At 40.9% G+C, this 23,947-nt stretch overlaps 1 protein-coding gene across 4 annotated transcripts in view; it reads right to left on the minus strand.

Moving 5' to 3' along the window:
* Positions 1-23,947, minus strand: part of fibcd1b (fibrinogen C domain containing 1b) — a 78,149-nt gene that overhangs the window by 17,681 nt on the left and 36,521 nt on the right. For all 4 annotated transcript variants that reach the window (XM_077623227.1, XM_077623226.1, XM_077623225.1 and 1 more), the window contains 3 exons: positions 20,381-20,540; positions 16,576-16,712; positions 4,005-4,101 (listed from right to left, as the gene is read on the minus strand). In XM_077623227.1, the coding sequence (XP_077479353.1) occupies positions 4,005-4,101; positions 16,576-16,712; positions 20,381-20,540 (394 nt within the window). The remainder of the gene's footprint in view (positions 1-4,004; positions 4,102-16,575; positions 16,713-20,380; positions 20,541-23,947) is intronic.

Raw genomic sequence — 23,947 nt, forward strand, 5'->3', positions numbered from 1 at the left:
GCTCCTCCAAAAGCTTCATCAATAGGCTTCAGCAGAAAGCTAAATCGTTGCACCCACTTCTAGAGATGACTGACGACCTTTAACGAACGGTCCTCGTAAAGCTCTTCAACTCGATGGACAACTCGTCGTAGCGTGCCCGACAGAGAATATCGATGGATTCAGTTTAAACGGTTCTCACTCTACGGTTTTAGACTCCGTAGAGTACGCCATGTGAAAATTGCTTTCATCGTTGGCACTTGAAATGCTCCCCCCCCCCGGTGCGCTGTGAGTTTATCTATCCGTCGGACTACCCCAACCCTGGGGAAAGCGTCTCACCGTCGGGGGAATCAACGGCGACAGGACGCGCTTGAAGGTTGCCGTATTGATGTCGGCGTTTTAAAGAAAATCTGTTTCTCTGGGCCCTCTGAGCTCTTTCCATTAACGCGTCAGCTATTTTTGCTCACCGCAGGCATTTGTCCTCATTTTTTCTTGCCGAGTGTTTACATCCCCAGTCAGGCTTGACTGGTCAGATAAGCCAAAATGGAAGAAGAAGAATGCCATCTGGACTTTGTGGAAATGAACGAACATTGCGCGGGAGTTATCGACTAAAGACCGCTTAACCAAACCTACCAAAAGTTGACATAATAAACTTATTCATCTGAATCGAAGGTTAAAATAAACACACTTGCTAAAAGCCACGTACAGAGCCGCTAGTATTTCATATCACCAACCATATGCATAATATAATTGCATTGGATTTGAGATTAGTCCATCTTTGAAGGAGAAAAATATTCGAAACGGAATGTCTGCCTTTCAGTAAGTCGAAAGAATCACCACGATTTAAAGATTCAAAATTTTACCAGTTTTTTTGCGGCATGCCAATGTAGGCTTTTCAGTGGCAGGCAAACAATGCACGTTAACACATTTCGTGACTACAACCCGCCCCCCAAATTAAATGTGTTTTTCAGGCTGTAAAGAATGCCCTTTTTTTGTTGTTTTACAGACACGATGCTTGGGTGAGAGCTAAAAACCGCTGCGCTGGAGAAAATTGAGAAAATGATGGATTGAGAGAGATGAAATCCTCAACAAATGGTGCTCTTCAAAAGAAAGAAAATGAAAATGTAATAGCCATTTCTGTTTATGCTTCCCACTGGGAGCATCTCTCAAACGAATAACACGAAGGCATGAAAATTTTGACATTTCAACAAACACTGCCACTCATGATCTGAAGCGAGACAAAAAAAACTGTAAGAATGCTGGGGGGGGAAAAAAAATGAAAGATGCGCTACTAATTAGCGCTGTACGATGATGCCATTCATATTCCTATTTGTTGTTTTAGTAAAAGCGCTCAGTATTAATTGTCGCGGAGTCATTTTTCATACTGCCGCCATCATTTTGGAACTGTTCGGTCTGGACTCGGCCCAGGGCTAAAGAGAAGGCAATTTGTAGAGGAGTGCAATATGTAGAGAAAAAATAGAGGGATGTGTCTTCAGAGGTGGCGGGCTAATAACACTTGTGAGCATTATTTGTCTGCAGGCGGAAGCTGCAATGACTCGCTCTCTTACTGGCGCGCTCTCTCCAGACTCAATCCATTTTTCATTTTTTTGCCCCTAGGGCAATCGATGACGAGACAAAAGTGCACCCTGGGTGAGCCACAAAAGGCTACAAGTGGAACTTGGCCGCTGGCTCCTTTGCCTTCTGTGTACTCATAGCGGGAAAGCTGGGTAACCCTCCGTGCTTTTGCCGGGATATAGGCGGCTTCCCGTCGTGTCTGTTGTTTTCAATTGCAAGTGCCAGCGTTTAGCAGCCGCAAATCCACAGAAATAACAAGAGACTAGCAGGCAAAAAAATAAATATCTGAGAAGATTTGAACCCAGAAGGCAACCTTTTGGATTTCTTGCTTACTGGGAAAGGTTGACGAGGGGTGTTAAGAGAAGTGCCGTATAGGGGGCAAAGTCTAACAAGATCCAGATCCATAAAGGTTGAATCACGGCAACAGGCTACTTCAAGATCCAAAAGGCTTTTTTTAGTTCAGCTTTTTAAGCGAGGAGTCCTAATCATGTCTCCGGTTAGCCCATATGTTTCACGCACCACTGAGTGGGTTACTTGCCTTGTGGCTGGAGAGCCAAATGTGGCCACACTTCTCTTAGAATGGGGCGACCTTTGGGCAGACAGATGACCAACTTGCACCACAAGTCCAAAGAAGTGAACTGTATGATCCGTACTATTGTTTGCAGTTTAAAAAAAATAAAAAAAAATACAAAAAGAGGGAATATTGTGGCACCCGTTATTCTAGATAACATCCAGAAAGCTATCAGACAATGTGTTTTGGCCAAAACGATGACCAAAGGGAGCAGATGTCCTTCATGTTTTCACTGTACTGTGTTCAGCCTATAAAAGATGCCAAGCTTTGCAATAAATCGGGTCTTGCCTCCTGTGCATTTTGTTCAAAGTCCAATAATTGAAATTGACAAACAATGCCTAAAAGAATCTCCTTGATCTTGGAGACAGCTTCTTTAGTTGGACATAGCTCTACAATGCTCCCTGTCCAGAATTTGGACCCTGTCATCCTGGAAAGACTGACCCACTGTTGATTCTGGACCCGAAGAAGCCGCCCTACAATTGCAGAGCAGTTTCTAAATCTGAAGAATAGTTATCTCTCTAAATTGTCCATCGGTTATTGTAATTGGTTCTCTCGCCATAAGAATGAGTCATGCTCTTGCCTCAGTTGTTATTTTAGTTGGAGGCTATTTGCCCAAAATCTCTCCGGGCTCACACGCTCCATTCCAAACATTAGGTCCGCTCTGCCTTGCGAGGGCAAGCTCCCCGGGGGCGCATTGCACTCCTAAAGTGTTCGAGAGAGTGCTTTTTATCTCGAGCGCCGATGAGAGAGGACGTCTTTCACGTCCGGGAACCTTGAGCGTGCATGTGATTTGAGACTGCGTGTGTTTGCGTCACCGAGACCAAACTTCTTCTTCTTCGGCTTGCATTTGCGCTTCCAAAGTGATGTGCGGCTAAGATGAGAGGTTTCAAAGACGCACACAAATAACACAGTTACAACAGTGAAAGCTCATTAAAATCCTGAGGCTGAAGCTGAATTTCCTCAGGAAACAACATCCCAGCAAACGATTATATTTTTTGGCGAAATGGGGACAGCTGTGTCTTTGAAAAAAAAAAAAAAATCGGAGTTGGTACAAAGTATGTGAAGTTTGGGAAAGTAAGTAAGTTGTTATTGTTGTTTTTTTCTCCCCTTCTTTGTGTTGCGACCTTGTCTGAAAGACATCCGAAGAACCTGGGGGAAAGTCACAGCTTGAACTGGACTGACTGCAGAGGAGGAGAGCTTACTAGATTTTTTTGAAGCCTCCGTTCTGATAGGTTTTAGGGAATCGGCTTCTCTGAAAAGGACACCGAGGGCAAATTCCAATAAGAAAGAATATTTACTGAAAAACAATGGAGCGAAAGGAAGATAATCATTCTTTGTGCATTTCTCAGCATTGGACAGAAAGATTGCATCCGAGAAGAGACAAACTTTATCCAATACGAAACTAAGGACCCAAGTGGGAATTTTATCTATAAAAGCACAGTGTGATATCTTCGCGTACGCCTCAATTTTGAGAATCGTTGTTACGCTTAAAAATCAAATTGTAAAAAAAACACCTACCATTTTCTCAGCATGACAAATTTGATTCAACAAGAAACTACGGGCTACATTTTATGTTATCCCCTTCAGTACATTTTGAGAATTTCCACTTACCTTGATCGTGTGCCTTATCTACGTTCCCCTACCTCAGCAGGACAAATTTTTATCCAATACGAGACTATGGACTGTATTGCCTATCAACTACTGTACACTAAGATCGTTTTATAACCACTTTAATTTTGGGGCATGACTATTCCAGTGTAAAATTGGCTATGAATGAACACCATCTCAGCACGAGATGCATTTTATCCAACGGGAGACTAAGGCTAATATGCTTAGCTATGGTGAGCTCCAACATTACCAAGTGTAGTGTTGTGGCACTTACCGAGCCAGTGTTCACCAGTGATTTTCCCAAATCCCTCGCGGTAGGACTCCCAAGCCCGGAAGAAGCTCACCGAGCCGTCCTCCCTGCGCTGGATTACCTACACAGGACAAGACAAAGCGAGACGAGGGGGTGAGCAAATGAGATGGAGATCCATCCAGCATTTTAACCCATCCCTGTGATGACTCCTTCAAAGCCCTCTGCTGTTGGCTGGAGCTCATCGCACGGGAAAAGAAGCCAGCATATGAAGAACTACGTAGCCAAAAGGACATCAATTAAATCACGATCGAATTGGAGTGAAGTTCAGAGTGTACCCTGTGAAAATTATTCTCCACGCTTGAGGAGAGCAGGGCTTCAAAATACAGCTGGTTTAGTTTTATTGGGCTTTTCCAGAAGAGACAAGTAGAATACATACACAATCTATCCATTAAAAATGATATTTCGACTGGAGGCAAATGTGTGCAGGTCGAAAATCATTCAAACTATCTTAGAACCCTGACTTTTATCAAAATATATTTCATATCAATTGTCCGGTCCACGATGAATATTGACAAGGTTGAACACAAGTAAGCACGCCAAGACAGATGAGTGAGATTTTGACGCTTCTGCAGAAGGAGAGCACGGAGGGAGAACAGACAGAGTTACTCTGCGTAAGACTCCGGTCAATCTTCGACTGTTTCCGTTCTCCAATGTTTGACGACTCTCCTTCTGCATCAACTGTTTAATTAGGGCAAGATTGCGTGACACAAATTCTCTATGACAAAGGACATACAAATTCTCTATGACAAAGATGCAGCAGGGCTGTGACACCGATGAAGGCTGTGACACAGATTGAAGGCTGTGACACGGATGAAAGCTATGACACGTATTCAAACATTCTTTGTTTACTTAAGATTATTTGACATCAATGCAACAAAATATCCGATTTTTATATGTAATCCTTCTAACACGGTACAACGGCGGATATGACTCAACAACATCTGGCCAGATGAAGCCAGCTTTACCAAATTATTGCACTGTATTCTTTTCTGCTCAACCAAATGACCGATCACGCTACATTGAGTGTTCGCATGCACAATTCCTTTTCTACCGTGACATGTTTTCTTTAGCAAAGTTGTTTTCACTCCAGACGGCGCAAATATCCTGTTTTTGTGTTGACAGATTGAGTCGTCCTCTAAATTGAATTCAGTTGACAGCGTGAGTGATGGAGCAACAGTGAACAATGCACCGCATCAAAGGATAGCCAGTTTCACCCGGTTATTTGGTTTTATTTCATAGCTTTTCTCCTTCCTGTTGCTGACCCCGTTTTTTTCTATTGTCTTGATGGGGCTCTTAGTGGGCATTGACCTACTTTTTGTCAACAATCGCTCTGATTGGGGTCTTCTGTGGCGTTTACTTGTGAGGTTTAAGAGCGCCGAGGAAAAATGTAGACTGCAAAGTTACGAGAAGTTTACCATTTCTGGTATGCAAAAAAAAAAATGATATGAGAATGGACACGGAAAATCATTTTACACTCACAAAGCGGAAGAAATAATATCAAATGCATGGTTGAGCTGAATGGAAATTCCATGTCAATGTCAAGAGCAACCCTTCGAAAATAGCTTGAAAGTTTTCAGAGGTCACCTCGAGCAGTTCTACGGACGTCTAAGTCAACTGCCGAGCTTTCGGGGGCAGCTGCAGGTTAAAGTGCCTTCGACCAGCTTCCCTCGCCTTCAATATCCGCCGTCCTTACGTGACCAGCAAGTTCTTTTCTCCAGTCTAATTACAAGGCGACCTTGGAGGTCACAATTTCCCCATCTTGGCGACAGGACAATTATTGCTCTCCTTCCCAGGCAACCATGAAAAACTAGGCGGATTCAAGTGTTTTGTTCCTCATCTTCTGTAGAGATCACAAGGATTTACACACAGATCTGTATTTTTTTTTTTAGAATAGTTTTATTCATTCAATTTCTAAACCGCTTAACCTAGTTTGGGTCCCACCCTGGGCAACACCCTAGACTAGTCACCAGCCAGTCAAAAGACATTTATAATAGTTTGTTATGCATCATTGGAAGACCAAAAAAAAATAGAAATTTCTCACGCAAAGCTGCAGTATTCACTAGAGAAGTAAAATGAAGTAATTCCTGGTTTGCTAGTTTTTACTACAGTTTTTGTACTTCCTAATCGAGAAGTGCGGTATACTGAAAATGTATTAATAGATACTGAAATGTCCGTCATAGTTTTAATACATTGAAAGTCTCTTCAGGCTGCTATCAATGCCAGTTACGAAGTCAAGGGTTGCTACGCTGTAAACATATTTTCTGTAATTTTCAACTCAAGACAGGCTCAGCACATTCTAATTTTTTCTCTCGTCTGCAATATTCGCGGTACCCTGAGTCTCACAGCTAAAAATGTCTCATGTTGACACCGTTTAAAGCATAAAAGGCGGTATGTCACCGAGCGCCAATGTTTGCACAAGACATCAAAACATAACCCCCTGCCGTTGCACTAGCTCCCAAAATCCTCACATCCTCACCGTTTAGCCAGAGGGCAACAGGTGATCAAAGTTGTGTCAGTGTCGAGGTGAAATACGTCTTACTAGGTTGGCAAGAAGTAAAGCCTGTTGCCGATACTGTAAATACTATTTAGACGTGCAAACTGCATCTAAATAAGCAAACCCTCAGTTCTGTTTACATAGATTTTGATTTCTTATTTCTGTGCACTGCTCGTTTGAATGAAAGATCAATATTTTCACCTCCCATAGAGTTATGAAAAAAATAGCAATCAAGGATGAATCTGGGCCAGTCGCAAGCTCTTTTCGTATTGCGCCCGTCTCCATTTTGCAGTTCAATCTCCTTCTCTGTGTGCAGCGCTTAGGTATTAAATTCTTTATACATGCTGTTCTACATGCTCCACAAAGCCTAAACAACCCATTTTCACTGCAGAATTACCTCTCGCCTTGTCTGCTTAGCGACCTATTCAGACATCAGAAAGAAAACTGTCAATATAGACACTTTGGAGCCGGTGGCAATCCGCCAGAAATTTGGAAAATAGGTGCAAGAATAAAAGAGAAAGGTAGCTAAAATTGAGGCTCAGAGCTAAGACGTTCTATATTTTAATAGCTAAAGTAACAACTTGTTCTTTCATTCGCACTATCCGCTTCGATTAGAATAAAGAAGATGTTATGCTAAAAGAGCTGGGCTATCCTAGTAAGGTTCCCCATCGCTTTAATTTTTCTCAATTTGTACTATACTTATAGTTTTTTTTCATAGTGTGGTTGAGCCTGTTACATATTGACGTGGAGCTTGTTTGAATTTTTATATTTGTCAGCACTGATGCTGTTTAAGTTAAGATGGAGAGATTGGTTAAACAAGTCGGTTGTGTTTTTCAGTCTTTGTTATTGGAATAACTGTTCATATGTTTCGTTAAAACACACCTATTTACCCATTTCCCCTTTTTATTGTTACTACTATACTGTATGTTTGTTCTTGGGTCTCTCATGAAATTAATTTAAAGACAAACCAGTGTGAGAAAAAAACGGTTATTGCCTAAAGGCATTATAATGAAGTTTTCAACTCACTACAACATAGTTTCTTGGCACTAGCATCCCTAAAATGGCAATAAAAATATCAAACGCAGGGCAAAGATTACCTACAAAATTTTGCACTAGTGAATTTGTGAGTAGCAAATATTAAAATGCAATTTTTGAAAGGTATTAAAATTGGCTAAAACATTGAAATTGTAAATCTTGGTTTGCCCTCAATTTAGTCTCGGCATTCTTTTCCGTATGAGCGGAAAATGTAGCAACATTTTCCTGACGTGACCCTTTAATAGAGAAGGTTAAGTTTAACATTCTTAACTTCCCAAATGCAAAAAAAAAAAATGGATTTACTACATGAGCTCACGCTTGAGCTGAACGGGCCTCGTTGACACGCTTGGTTGAACATCTTGACGTCTTGTGCATTAGCCGTTGCAGACAGCGTGCCCCCATTATTATGCTCGATCCCCTCCGTTGGAGTTAATTCTATAAAGCCGGCCTTTTTTTTCCTCCTCCACACTCTCCCAGCGCTCAAGTCTGGTTCAAATATGAAAATGTCGACTGAAAAACCAAGTCTGTGCGCGTGTTAATCCCAAAGTGTTGGAAAGGTTTATCCTGCGGCAAAGGCCCGTCCATCCTCGGTTTTACGCCGCATTGACAGTGTGAGGGATGCCAGCGAGGAAGTTTGGCTTTAAAGAATTGTTTTATCTCCAAGCGAAAGGCACTGACTGTTAATTGGGGGACTCTCAATTGGTATGGCTTTTAATGGCTGAGTCAATATGTTGGCCTTTTCTGTTGTTGTTAGTCCCTGATGGCATAATTCATGGCTGGTCTATGCTTCGAAATTATAGAGGTTCTTAAAAAGCACAGGAAATTGTGATGATTTATAAAATCTAGTAATTGATGCCGAGGGTAACAATGTTAATTTATAAAATCTAGTAATTGATGCCCTGGGTAACAATGCTGATTTTTGCTATTTCTAATAGTTTGGAACAGAAAATAAAACAGGCTATTGTTCCAAAAGAGTTACTCTTGCGTTGCCAGGTATTTTTCAAGCAGTTCCCACATTGGCAGCTGTTAAAAGACACGGTTTGGAGAGCAAGTGCATCCCAGTAGAAAGAATCTTGTCGAAGAATTTGAAACAAAACTGAAAAATATATATATTATGATTCGTATTCGTGGATAGACTCTTATAAAAAGACTCACTTATGGTTAGAGTTGAGTGTCAGTAGCATGGGACCCAAGAATTTGTCATCACTGGCAGCCAGACACACTTGGTTCATATACACAAAAGAAGCCTGAACTTGTCAAACATCCAACGTGTTGCCATTTCTCTTCCTGACAATTGATGTGACAAGCTGATGTTTGCCATCTCAACATCTTTGACTCAAAAGTGTGCCGATCTGAAATGATGTAACGCTCCTATATTGTTACGTATCCTCAACCGCCAATTTTTCGTTATAATATTTGACTCATTACACACCATTGACGATGCCTAACATTAAATCCTTTTGACCGGGAGAGTTGAATGACCTTAAATTTATTGAGTGCCCTGTAAGGCTTTAAAATGTGTTAACAACTAAATGCCTTGTTGCCATTCATAGGTTAGGTCCTCATCAATGAGTAGATTATACCCACTGAAATCTTTTAAAACAAATACTGCGTACTAGTCAACTTATACGTTTAACCCCGTAGTTTTTAGATCATTTGAAAATGTGTACGCCGTATAAAAACTTGTACGGGATTTTTTTAAGTACGTATTTTTGTAAAATCGATCTTGTTTTAGCCATTTCGGCTCTAATAAGGATCGTCTCGGTTACTGTTAGCAGATGAAAACGTCATCGTCGATTGCTAATATTGTGCTTTAAGCATGATATGCACATGCGCATTCCCCCATCATACATCCGCCTTTTCACTTTATAAATATAGCGTGTCAGCAAGCAATGTACCCAGACAGTCAAGCTACATCTACAGAATCTTGAATTTTGTGCATAATGATTGGGCACCCCATCCACTTGGATTTTTTTTTTTACTTTTACGTGCGCCCTATGCGAGTAAATATGTGCAACGTTGCATTTGTATGTACATTTTTCGCTTAATAACAGGAATTAATAAGGGGAGCAATTAGCCGAGGTTGACAGCTATGATACTGTAGTTTCGTGACAGTAGAGTATGTACTCCTGTTTTGGTTAACAAAAGTGTGAAATAGGGATCAAAAACTGAGGTTGTGTGTGAACAAAAATCCGTAAAGTAATATATGTCCCCCCCTAAACAAAACAACTCCAAGCTCAGTCAATCCCGTAGCAACATTGCACCCAAAGCTATGCCTTGGTCTCGTGGTTGGTTGGATTTGCATGCGTCGCATTAACCTCGCTGTAATCGCGGCAGTAGATGAAGGCTATTTAACAAGCCGCCTTAAGCACTTCAGCGGGATTTCTGTCAGTGGTGGGGAGTCCGCGGCGTGCGCAGATGGGACACGCCGTCAGCCCGACCGGAACGCGGGGCCAGAATCTACATAAGCTCTTTGAGGAGGGAAGACCGTTTGCGGGAGATTTACAATCTGGAACCAGAGCGGCTGGAAAGTAGGCGGCGTGCCAGCGGCATAGTATTAACGAAGGGGCGAAACGGCGCCCGAACGACGGCGATCTAGGTTTTTCGCGCCGTTTGCGTAGAACAAACGCAAAGAAAACTCCTGTTCTTTGATGGCAAAAATGCCAGCGCTTGCTAACAGCTCGATGAAGAATGTGATCATCGGACAAATTTGATGATGAAAGGCAGTATTGCAGGAGTACGCTTTTGCAAGCAAACATATGCCGGCGAATGTTTTATAATCCTATTAGAGAGACAGATGTGCTACAAACACGGCGGCAACAGGCGGCAGCAGACGGAGAAATGCAATCATCCCGCAGCATTTTCTTGCTTTTGCGTGTGTTTGAGCTGATAAGATTATTCCTGGCTTAAGCGTCGCATTGAAGAAGAAACCTTCATTTGCCATATGGGCACGGAGCTGGTTAGCTCAAGATGGACACACAAGGTGTGCTCATTCGTAATCCAGTCCAACTAAATTGTCATAAAAGACAATACGCATCCCGGCTTCCGCCACTTCAACCTGCTGGCCTCTGGAAGGCGCTACAGAACCATAACAGCCAAGACAAACAGACTCCAGGACAATTTCTTCCCAAGAACTGTCACCATACTCAATTCGAGTTCTGCACCTAGGACCGAATCAAGACTTATTACTACTACTTATACTACTTATTTATTATGTTGACCACTTATTTATCTAGGACTATTTATTGATTACTTATGAGTCCAACTAAATCGTCATAAAAGACAATACGCATCCCGGCTTCCGCTACTTCAACCTGCTGGCCTCTGGAAGGCACTACAGAACCATAACAGCCAAGACAAACAGACTCAAGGACAATTTCTTCCCAAGAACTGTCACCATGCACAACTTGAGTTCTGCACCTAGGACCTAATCAAGACTTATCACTACTACTTATACTACTTATTTATTATGTTGACTACTTATTTATCTATGACTATTTATTGATTACTTATTTATCATTACTATATATTGATTATCTATGTATTTGTTTGTTGTTGAGTCCATAGACTCAGCAAATGTCTCTAAAATCAAGGAACTCATCCTGGACTTCAGACGGAACAAGCTTCGCTCTGCTGATCTCACTGGGACTACTTATTTATTAGTTTCTTATTTACAAATTATGTATTAGTCTGTTTGTTGTTATTTGTGCGCTACATGGTGAACGCTTTAAATCTCATTATACTTTTATAATGACAATAAAAGACTTCAATTCAAAACAGAGCATTTTCAAGCCACCCTTGTGAAGCAATAAAGTCAAAACGGAAAATAATATTATTATTTGTGGTGTTACGTGACGATTATATCCCAATATTACATCGCACGATTCTCGCATGGGTTCAAAATTGATCTGTACACGTGTGGTTTTGGTGGGAATAAACAATTGGTGGCTAAATTTCCACTCCTATTCACTAGTCGGCAGCAGTAAGTCGTGATGCCCTGGAATGTGTAATTGGTTTAAAAAAGTGTAGCATTGGGATTAATGGGGACCGAATTGAATCGTGATCTGTGAATCATGATACGAATGGTATCGTGTGATTGTTGAGGTGCAGCTGATTTGTTGGGCAAGGGAGTCTAAAATGGCTCAACCTTGCTTTTCCTTGAGCTTTTCTTGACTTACTCTCTTGGCTCAATTGAGTGAGTGAAGTACTCTTACTTTGGCAGAAGTACAAGGTGGGCAGGTGGGATTAGCAGCTCAAATACATCAATGAGTCAAGGCATCAATGGTCTCCACAGTCATTTTCAAATGGCTTTTTTCATCCGCCGCTTGTCGTGACCGCTAAAAACTTTCTGCGCTGACCGTAGAACATAAGAGTCATTTTGATATTTCAGGAATTTGATTTCAGCATGAATGAAAACAGTAATATAGTCGTCCTACTTTCTTAGATAAAAGGGTCAACTGTCAGTTCTGCTTTTTTGGTCAGTAACAGAATTGAAATGATTTTTGTTTAATAGGATTGGAAAAATAAAAAAATCTATCGTGATATGGGTCATTTCATGTCATGGTAACAATTTACCGTGATATACTGTTGTAAATTGATGCCAAAATTCCCTTTTGGACTTGTGCCCTTTTCTAAAATGTTACAAATAATTGCTTGTGTCTTGTCCTTGTTAGTGGCTAATTCTTTACCAGCGTTGTAATGGTGTTTGCCATCTCATTATTTATTCATTTTCATGAATCATCCGTTTTATTTCCACCCATACGTTTGTGTTGTGTGCTTATTTATCCTCCTCCTTGTTGGATCTCAAGTTGTTGTTACGCATCATTGATTTCAAATTTTCAGTAGAGTCAGGAGGAGGATAAAATATTGACGATGGTGACGGAATTTTATTAATTTAAGAATTTACGATGATAAACTTCATTTAGGCAATGGGTATATCTATTTTGGCACAAGCGCGTATACGCTAGCTTTATTTGGAAAATGCTTTAAGTTATAGGAAACAAAAATACACGCAGAAAAGGAAATAAAAATGAAAAATGGCCAAATCGGTTTTCAAGGTTTGCAAGCTTACAAAACATTCATGAATAGGACAGGTGCAATGCTTTTTATTTCTCCATTTCTGTTCCATCCGGGGGAATAAACCAACACATAAAATATTGAGGCCAATCAGTCGTTGCGCAAAACGTCAAAAAGGGAGGCACTCTACGCTCCTTGTGCAGAATCTAACAGAATCCAGACCCAACTTTTACATTTGTCTGAATGGTATATTTGTTGGTGACTTCTGATAAAAGCTCCTTCGGCATTTGGTGACGCGACTCCGTTCAATAATGCACGCCATACTTATTTTTACACCGTATACCTTTTAACGCAAAGTCACAATAGGAGACATTAGTCCAAATTTAAAAGCCAGTGGAAAGATGTTGTTGGCCTGCAGGATTACTTTAGCAAATACATCTTTTAGTGTTTGGATGACTGTAGACTGGATTTGGAATGTTTTTACTTTTTTTTTTTTTTTACTGGATGGAAAATGGAGAAAAAGATGGTGTAGGTTTTGAAGAAAGATGTTTTCTCTACATGGCGCTCGTCACATTTTGCCAATTGGCAAAAGACAACGAAGGGTGAATTAATAAAGCTTTTTATATTGACATTGTGATTAAATAAAGCCTCATTTGGATTTTAATCAATGGTTAAATTTGAGAAAAGCTTGGATTTGACAACCAATCTCTCGGTTATAATGCGTGTGCGGTCGTTTGGTCGCCGGTCTTTTGGTCGCCGTCTTTTGTTTGCCGGTCTTTTGGTCGCCCGGACCCAAACAACGGGCGACCAAAAGACCGGCAACCAAAAGACCGGCAACCAAAAGACCGGCAACCAAAAGACCGGCAACCAAAAGACCGGCAACCAAAAGACCGGCGACCAAAAGACCGGCGACAAAACAAGGTAAAACAACACAGTCTACGCATCAATAAAAGCCAACAATGGCCCTGAGCAGTTTCACTGAGCGGATGTGTGAGTGTATAAGAGTTTGTATGTACATGAGTTGTCCCCTTAGGAAGGGACGTCAGTCAGGGTCTTAACAAGTTCTCCAACAAAACACAATAAAAGTACGGGAAATTCGGAGCTTTTCTTTAGCCTAATAATTAATAGGGCATTAAGTATGACAAAATAATAATTCACTGTTTGTATTTAGGGAATTGGAGCAACAATTTAAATGGTAATTATCAATAACCTTCCGGGCGACCAGAAGACCGACAACCAAAAGACCGGCGACCAAAAGACCGGCGACCAAACGACCGAGTACCGTTATAATGGATTGGATGACAAGAGCAAGGAATTGGAATGTCACAAAAACTCCAATTTTTAAATGAATAATAATGCCATTGATATATATAGCAATTTTCAAGAAACTCAAAGACCCTTTACATTCCATTATCCACATTCGTCTCTAGCCTGAGGCAGCCAGTATGCGCCGTAGGCCATCCTTCTGACCACCATCGACCACTCATTCTTGCAAGACTTTCACCCAAGCAAGCAAAGTGTCTTGCCCTCATGGGAGATAGATTCGAAGCCTTCATCTTTTTATCAATGAGAGCCCACTTAACTACCAGACACTGGTCTTTGATGAACACTTTTTGGTTTTTAACAGTTTCCAGTTCTCTCGTCACCATTATTGCGCTTTTATGTCTTTTTCTTTCGTCCCGTCGAGTCGCCGCATTCTTTTGCTTCTCCCCCGGCAAACCTGTTCATCCCTAGAGTCGCCGACATGTCACGGCGGTATGCTAATGCGAATGCGGCATATGGCTCATTCCTTATTTAAGTTGAGCCGAGAGAAAGAGACAGACAGACCGTCAGACCGCAAAGCTAGCGACTCAAGCCCTCCTTGGCTTCCTGCCCGCTTTGGCAACGCCGTTGATCTACTAATGAGGATAAGGTGCGATGGCAATCAGCTCAACACACCGAGCGGGATCAGCAGCCGCGATCGGAAAACCAAATCCTATTAAAAGAACGTTACGGGGGGAAAAGGTGCCGCAGAGTGGTTTGATTTTTTCCTTTTTCTTTTTGCCTGGATACAAAGAGGCGGGAAGTGAGTGACGGCTACACCGCCACGTCCCGTCGCGCTGCGCTCAGCAAGCTGTCACTCTGACAGGATCGCTTTATTTGATGATTGGGAAGCCACGACCTTGCCCGCCTGGCAAATTTGAGGTGCAGGCGGGCAGCTTCGAGGGAGGGGGAGAAAAAAAAATTAAATGTCGTGAGTCATCGTTTTTAAGGAGGACCATGGCGGAAATTTGCTTTGCAGATGTTGCCCTATTTATAGACCCAACAATTGGTCAATAGAGGGCAGGCCATGAATGGTCACGTCTCAGTTGCACGAACGGTGACAGTTTGTCAATCTTTGTCAATGGCGGCCATCAAGAAAAGGTGTCTCGTCCATTAATCTGTATATTTGATCAAATTAAGAATAAATGAGTAAAAATATTAATCTTCCATATGTGCTACTCCGAATTCCATAGTTTTCCTATATGGAAAGTGAACGTTTTACTTCATTTTAATAACCAATCAGAGTTAAGGGCTTAAGTTAAATATTTCTTTTTCAATTTTGACCCAAAAATAGCTTGAAATAGGATATTTTTTACGTAAACCTGTTCAAATGACATCAAAGCTTATGACATATGGTAAAAGTACAAATAGAATTAAACTACCCAGTATAGATCAAAAAGTCTGTTTTATTTAAATTGTGTTAATTTGGGGCTAGAAATTATCAGACAAATATAACGCAAAAAAATAATAAAAAATAAAGGCTTCCTTCCAAAGAGCTCTTCAAATATCTTTCAAATGGCAGGATGAAAAAAGCGCATATTAGGTTTATTAAAATATAAACGTGGTGTTTGCCTTTATTCCCTTTAAGCACACGGTCCATTTTCACGCACTAGCTGGCACACATGAAAGAAACCAATTATTTCTATAAAGTTCAGGGCGAGGAAAGAAAAAAAGAAAAAATTACACGCAGTTTTGATTTGCGTTTTGGGCAGATTTCCAAAATGCAAAAGAAAACACTTAAAGATGTCGCTCCGAGTCAACATTACATTAGAAAGTCCTGGCATCCCCTCCCTTGAGGACATCTTTACTTCGTAACAGAAATAAATGTCCCGGAGGAGTGCGCCTTTTTTCCGCGTGTGTCAAAGTGACTGCGTGTGCGTTTGTGTCGGCGATGGCCAAATACATTAAAAGCGCGTTTCCGAATATATCTTGAAAAAGCGCCGCCGTGTCAATGTTTGTTCGCCTCCAAAGCAGCGGACGACGATGCCCCAGATTTTTTAATGACCATTTTAATGTGTGAATTGCATTTGCTAGAAAATCTGGTACTTGCACTAAAATTATGCTTGAATAAATATCTGTAACTCACATTGGAAAAATGATGGACGTTTAAGATTTGCAGAAATACTGCAAAAAAACAACTGTCAAAAAGTACTTTTACAAAGAAAACATTAAACCTCCCCAAAGTAGTACCCAAAGTTAAAAATTGCTTCATTACAAAAAATGTCCAGCATTTTAAACGTTATTTCAAAGTCGTGTGTTATAAAATTGTGTTTAAAAAATATACGTTAAATATAGCTCACTAAAACCAGGCATTATAAATAACACAATGTATGCATTATATATTTCAAAGATGGCCAAGTTACAAGAAGAGCATGAAAACCGCAAAGTGACACGTGACAGATTTCTACGCCAAGCTAGTTTTTCCAACGCGGTAATGAGGAGAAAATGAATATTTAAAATTGGGACATGGAATAAAAGCTTTAGAGTTGTCTTAAGTTAGTTTTGTTTACCTAACGGCAACAGCAAAAAACATTTTATGACATTCCAACTTTATGCTGGTCTTCCTCCAGCTTTTTTTGTTTTATCCACTTCATTATTTTTTATTTTTTTACATAGCCAATTATGCATCAGAGGGAAAGTAACACAGATAAAAACTCGAGCCAATATTTAGCTTTTCGACTAACTCACCGTCCAGCCGCCTCCATCTGTAGTCATGTCGCAGTAGACCTGAAAGCCAGTCGGGTGATGGATGGGAAACACCGAGTAGATGCCATCTTCTCGTTGGCCGCTGGTGTACAAATCGCTGCAATCGCGTGGGCGTGAGCCTACCAAAAGAAAACACCCGAAAAATTCAACTTTCATGAGCAAAATGAATTCCTCTTGTAACACTCCAGCTCATTTTTTACTGGATCTCTGAAAAGTAAAAAAATCTAAACTCTTCTTTTGACTTGCGTGTTGCTTTATCAAACATTTTCACAAACAATTTTAGCGATTTTGGACCGTGCGATACAAAGACCTGGAGTTAGGACACGCCCCTTTTGAGTGGCGCACAAATACCGACGATGGGAGGTCTAAAATATACGTAATATGACGCAAAGAGCTATAAATTTAGCATTTAATGAGATTCAGCACATTACTAAACATCTATTCATGTTAATGAACATATATATGTAAGATTATAATATATATGATAATACATATAGTATTTAAGTATTTGAATATCTCTTTTTGTTGATGTAATCTTCCTTTCTCCTCCTCCAGTGAGGCAGGAAAGATGCCGACACAGCACAAACTTTTTCACGCTGGGTGAAGAAGGTCATGTTTGATTTATGCCCGCTTGTCTTTATTCCCGTCGTGCTGAGTTGATGTAAACACTTCTCAGACTCAAGTCAGCGTGTTTTGAATGCGTAAAAAGACAAATGATTCATGTCGACGTGTTTAAGTACTTTCAAATGCATTGAAAATGTCAAAAACGGGAAGGATTTCTTTTATACTGCCGATTACGACACGTAATCAATCGATTGTCTCAATTGTGCTCACATTGACGCAAATCACGATAGACTGTGATATCGGCAAATATCATATTGTTGTCCAAAGAATGAATATTGTAGAATATGAGATTGGTCAACCCATTAAATAGTTATTATCCGTCATTGATTCAACCTCACTCATCGGTACATTTATTTCCCCAAGAGTTATAAATTCAATTCAGTTACTCATCAATCCACCATTCTGTCATTTTACATCCACCCATAATCATCCCAGCATTTTTCTCCATTCATCAAAGCGTCTGTTCGTCCACACCGGGTTCTCCCAAAAGGTTTTCCCGCATCCCAACATAATAAGCGGCGACAATCTTCGCCAAAAGCACCGCCAAGCATGTTTCTTTTGGTCATTAACGTAAAAACTAAGCCGTCCATCTGGCTCGCCTTTAAAAACCTCTGTTTTCCTCCGTGACATTTTTCGAATACGTCACGGGAAAAGCTAATTTCCGCCAAACCAGAGGCATCAGAGATGGTCCTGTGAGACGGGTAAGAACATAATCACGGTGATGAATCAAGTCACGTTTTTTTGTTTTGTTTTTTTGCGGTGAGTCTAATTAGTTTTCACATACGACAAATGGAAACCTATATTCCTCTGGGGAGGTAAAATAACGACTTCATTAATGGTTAGATTAATCTTTTTTTGCTGTTTGGCTGTGATCAAATTTGTCAAGAGTAATTCATGAATATTTAGTTTGGTACAGTGTATCATTTTCTTAAGTGGCTATGAGGAAAAACCCAGACAATTTGCCGCCAATCAAGACAACAAGTCTCATCCCCTTTAACAAATGACATAGGGGGGTCTAACACTAAATGATATATTATTGACGGTGAAAGATGTCCGATTTATTTTGACCCATACAAATCGCCCTAAAAAAATAAATCTTTATCTTTATCTATTTTGGCACCCAAATACCTGGAAAATGTGCAGCACAAATTAAGGCTGCAAATTGGTGCAATTGGTGGTTAAATATTCAGATTTGTATCAATAAACCTTTATTCAAAAAAAAATACAATGGTCAGATACCTATAAGGACACCAGCCAATAAGTTAATTTATTAACTTACTTATTACCTATCTATTTATGTCTAAAATGCCTTTCCTATTTCTGCATCCTCACCCTCTTGCTACTGTGACAACGAAATTTCCCGAATACGGGATGAATAAAGTTATCCAATCCAATCCAATTAAAAGGAAAGACATTTTTTGTCCAACTTTACGTCTTTTTGCTACCGAAACTCGTAGCTCGTTTTTGTGTTTTTGCTGCTTTTCTGTCTTAATGATTTGGTGATTCTTAATGATCCCATTGACTCTGATTTGCTTTGTACTTTGTGCTTTTTGCTTTTGCTTTGTTGTTCTGCGGCCTTTGACTGTACTGTCTAACTTATAACTATGCCTTTTCTTGCTACTGTGACAACGAAATTTCCCGAATACGGGATGAATAAAGTTATCCAATCCAATCCAATCCAATCAATACCATTCCAAAACCTGATCGTACACACCCGATTTCGATTCTCTGAAAATGACGAGACCCAATTCGCGATCACCTGATCGGCGACATCCCTAGCCTACATTTGAAATTCCGATAAATATTTCATGGCAATCTCCCAAATCCATTGAGCATGCATGACCCGCTCCGAAGAGGAGGAGTACGAGAAAAGGCTGCTGCTGCGTTTGATAGATGACCTACGAGGCCTGACAGACAGCTGAGCCAACAGGACACCTGCCGCCGGCGGGCTTTTTGTCGAAAATAATGAGAAGCGGGCGGCTTTATGAGATCTTCCCTGACAGGACCCGGCGCTAGCGGTCACGGCGGCGCTGACGTTGCGCCAGGCGGTGTCAGGCGCGGCGTCCGACGTCGGGCTGACGACACAGGCAGCGCATAGCTGTAATGGAGCTTTCTCGGAGTATTTGAAAAAAAGTTTCGCCTAGAAACAGCGCTTACAGATATTTTCCCAGTCCGCCAGTAACATTTTTTAGCGGTGTGTGTTTAGAGGTGTTATGAAATATGACAGCGAGTGACTTTAACATTGCAGCGGGCCATATTTTGGAAACAAAACCATCCCAAAACGTGACAGAAATGGCTTCATAATAAAACTAGATTGTAATTAGTCTTCCCACTAATAAATACTCCAAAAACAAAGATGTCCGACCATGCTCCAATGAGCCTACCATGACTGTTTTTGGAAGTGCAATCTTTCCAAGATGGCGCCGACACGCGGAAGCCAGTGGCAGCAGCTCTGTCCACTCTTATTTGTTTTTCGTGTTTTACTACAGTCCTTCTATCTTTTTTTAATTACATTTTAATATTTCTTAATACATTCCTTTTTACTTTACTTTGTACTTTATCCTTTTTACTTTCATGTTTTTACAACTTTCTTTGTTCTGTTAGATTTGCTTTGTACTTTGTGCTTTTGCTTTGTTGTTCTGTCTAATCACCCTCTTGCTACTGTCCCAAAGAAATTTCCCGAATACGGGATGAATAAAGTTATCGAATCCAATCCAATTAATAAGGGGAGCAATCGGCTGAGCTTGACAGGCATGCATTCGCATTGGCTGAGGATCGTTGTTAAGCACCAGAACGCAAAATTCGAAAAAATACCAATTCAATAAATATTCCACCCGATCTCTCTTCCCTTAAAACTGAGCCTTTGCAGGTGTGTTCCAATAGCTCGAATATGTCGGAAATCTAAAATATAACTTCTATAACTATACATTAGAAAGTGAAATGACGTTATAAACCCTCCCGAGGGCAAAAAAAACGTGAGTCATAGTCAGAGTTTCTGCTCTGTCGCGTAAGAGTAAACAGTAAAAACGCACTCATATCGACTCGGATTGTACATGCTTTGTCGGGTAAATCTAATGAAGATGCGAGTGGGGGAGAAGCGGCCGGCCTTTCTTCTCCCAGAGGCATTTTGCTCATTTCAGGACAAACAAATCGCTAGCCTTACCGTTGGCGCAGCCTTTGAAGCGAGCGCCCCTGACCGGCGCCCTCTGCAGATCGGCCTTGGTGCGTGCTTTAAGGCCCACGTTCTCCTTCTGCATGGCGTTGAGAGCATCGCTCACCGAATTGACCACCTTCACCATGTTTACTTGGCTGTCTGACAGCAGCTGTGGGTGGGAGAAAACAAAGAATTAAAACTGGACTGAGTGAGGAGGGGGTTTTGATGTTGAGGTGTTTTTTGGATAGGATCAGCTACTTGGCTGTTTTTTTTAATTTAATACTTGGTGACAAATTAACACATTAAATAAATGTCCTCCTTGAAGAGTCTGAAAGGCTTCTTCTTAATTAATGTCAGTAGATTGCTTGTTAATAACAGACTAAATTGTCATTGGTATCATCATTATTTCACAATGAGGCTTGTTTGTGTTTGTTTCTTCTGAGCATGTTAATTATAATCCTATGAACTCATTTAAAACATCATGACATTGCCAACAATGGTATTCGTTCCCGGAGCTTGACCCGTTTGTCCGCCGGCTAAGATTGAATCATTAATTTTTCACCACAGTAACAGATAATTAGTCGCCGTATCCTTGAGTGTCTCGTCAAGGACGGTTGAGGTGACTTTGATCGGGGTGAAAATGGGAAAATTTAGAAAAATCTATATCTGGCTGGAAAAATTGACATCTGAATTATTATAAACCAAAGACAAGTCAGAATATAGGCTAGAAAATTCTACTTTAAAATCCCTGATGCTTGTTTAAAACTAACATAAAACCGCAATCTCGTCGTGAAATGCTTCTTTGTATGAAATCATCATTTCCGACATAGTGACATTTATGAATGACTAAAAATGTCATCCTTTTTACAACCAGTGTTTGAAATCCTAACCTTGAGACATTGGACGTGAGGTGCGAGGGACAGATGTTTTGCATTGCAGTTGAGGGTTGGAAATAGCGTTAGCACTTGACAAAAATAAACTACATGTTTGGAGTCCAGGGAGGAGAAACCGACGTAAAGACAAGCACAAAAGGGCACGATGGCAGCACAGCGGCCCCACTGGACGCCTGGTGATGGATGCGTCTCCCCACCCGGGCGCGTGGCAACCCCTGCCTCTGTTGCGGGTTCGTTTGTGCTTGCTGCCTCTGTTGGCCGGTGGCCCCGTTTCACCAGGTGTTTGGCCTAACTTCATCCCATTGTGTTGACGTTGGCAGGTTCATTCACACACCTGAGGCGCCATGCGTTCCGCCACCTCGCCGGTAAAAATCACACACCGGCTTGACCTCGATCGCCAATGAAACATTTTACGCTTTGAACAATGGGATTACAGCATCTGACTTGAAACCTTAAAACAACAGATTAAAAATATGCTAAATAAAATCAAATTTGTCCAGTTTTAGTCAGCAACATTATACTTTGACACAATGATTATATTGCACGTGACTTACTGCCTAACAAGTTGGTCATCGGCCTGCAAAACAACACTAAAACCAATTCAAAGCATTTCTAATTAAGCTTTGAAAGTATTGGAAAGAAAGCCAAAAACGCACCACTACTGTCAGATATAAAAAAAACACCTGAAGTGGAACAATACTGTTAATTATGCAGATACCACCTTAGTTTACAAAATCTTCCAACACAAAGCTCCTCCTCCAATACAAGATTTTGTACAATACATTAACAGGAGCTGGCTCTAGAGGTGACTGTGTAGTTCCCTTCAAAAAAGTGCTAAATTAGCCAAAGCACCTTCTCTCTTCATACCTAGAACTCAATACCAATAAATATACAATGAACTCCCGTCTCTGAACCTTTTGGCCAATCATCTTAAAGCCTGGCTGTTCGACAAACAAAATTGCGATCACAACGCTGTGTAAAACTGTGCTACATATGTGTGTGTCTAGTATGTGTCATCGTTTATCTTCAACCTACACAAGGGAGTAAAGAAGGAAATTAGCCTGCGGCTACAATCTTACATAATGTTCATTAACATGAATATAAATATGTTCCTTAATGTGTTGTCCCCTTATTAAATAAATCAAACTCAAACTTAACCATTATGTTATTGGCCCGCGATACTTGAAGGCAAATTGTCAGCAAAATAAATGAATAATCTTGCAACAATCTAAACCCAAGAGTGTCGGGGAGGGTGCGTCTGCATGTCCAATGGCTGTGGGCACGTCAGCGTCATGGCGAAGACTTCTCGGGCCTTGATCATTAAGTGCGGAGCGCCGGCCCATCAATTAGGACGCTGATGTAATTAGCTCTCGTTAGACACCCTTCACACTGCCTGCCGGAGTAAGTCAGCAGATTCAGTCATTATCAAGCCATTAAACGCTCATTATCAGTGCTAAATGGAAGCGTATGTTTGGGGTACTGGGTCCGCACAGTGGTAAAAAAAGGTGGAATAGGGGTATGACCAATGTTCCCTCTAAGCTGCACGCGAGCGTAATTGCGCACTACTCTCGTCTTCTCTGCGCACAGCAAATCATATGGAGCGCACAAAATAAAATCCCAATTTTTAAAAAAAAAATTTAGCTGTGAGACCGACGCGCGAACCACTCATCCGCCAGGCCCCCCATTCATAGATATTAATCATTACATTTTATTATTATTAAATCATTTATGTGTAGTAGACATGCACCTGCTTATGGCAGGTGTGATACTTGGGTATGACCAAATATTTTTAAAAATGAATAACGAGAATCGGCGAGAATCGGGTGATTTTTCTTACGGTTTAAAATTTGTCAATAAAATCGGGTGACAAATTACCAATTGGTTCCGATTTAGTGGGATAGGTGTATGTTAGGTGTATGTATTTCAATTTCAGCTTGGCAGTCGGCAAAATAAAAGCATAAATTTTGCAACATTCGACAACAGGTATGTAGGCTTCATTGTTCGGGATGTATGTATTACATTAATGTTTCTCTATCTTAAGCAAAAACTCGGAGAATAAACATGAGATATGATGACATTTGTTGCAAAATAATACCATTGTTTTGTAAATCAACTCATTTTTAGGCCTATAACGAGCCAATAAAAATAAGTCAACCGCAATAGAATTGGGCAGTCATAAAGGAAGCCATCATTTAAATTTCTTAAGTACTATATGTTGCAAGAATTGGGTGCATACTGCGAGTATATTTGGTTCTAAATCTTCCCAGCTGGCCATTTACTTAATTGACCTGGGATTGAATCACCGACATGACTTTGATGGTTATCCACCAATGATCCAATTATCATTATCCGCGGTTATCTGGTGGAGCTTTCAAAGTTAATTGCGCCGCAGCGACGAGCTTTTCTTTCTCATTACGTCTCCTCAAAGGACCTCGTGTCAGGAGCCATCAACATCTCGAACCCAAAGTCGCGCGAGTCACCGGTGATGTTAATATTCCGCAGATGTCCCGCTGAGCTGGGGGCTCGCTGACGTTTCTATTGGGCCGCCTGTCAAAGCCTAATTTTCTGTTGTTTGATGCTCGCTTGAGGAGCCGGAAAGATAGCGAGAGGAGCTTGTTTTCAAGAGGAATCAATGGAGCCCCGACCGACGACTCCGAGCTCTACACGCCATAAAAAAACGGTT

The sequence above is a fragment of the Stigmatopora argus genome, chromosome 16, assembly GCF_051989625.1.
Source record: "Stigmatopora argus isolate UIUO_Sarg chromosome 16, RoL_Sarg_1.0, whole genome shotgun sequence".
Classification (NCBI taxonomy): domain Eukaryota; kingdom Metazoa; phylum Chordata; class Actinopteri; order Syngnathiformes; family Syngnathidae; genus Stigmatopora; species Stigmatopora argus.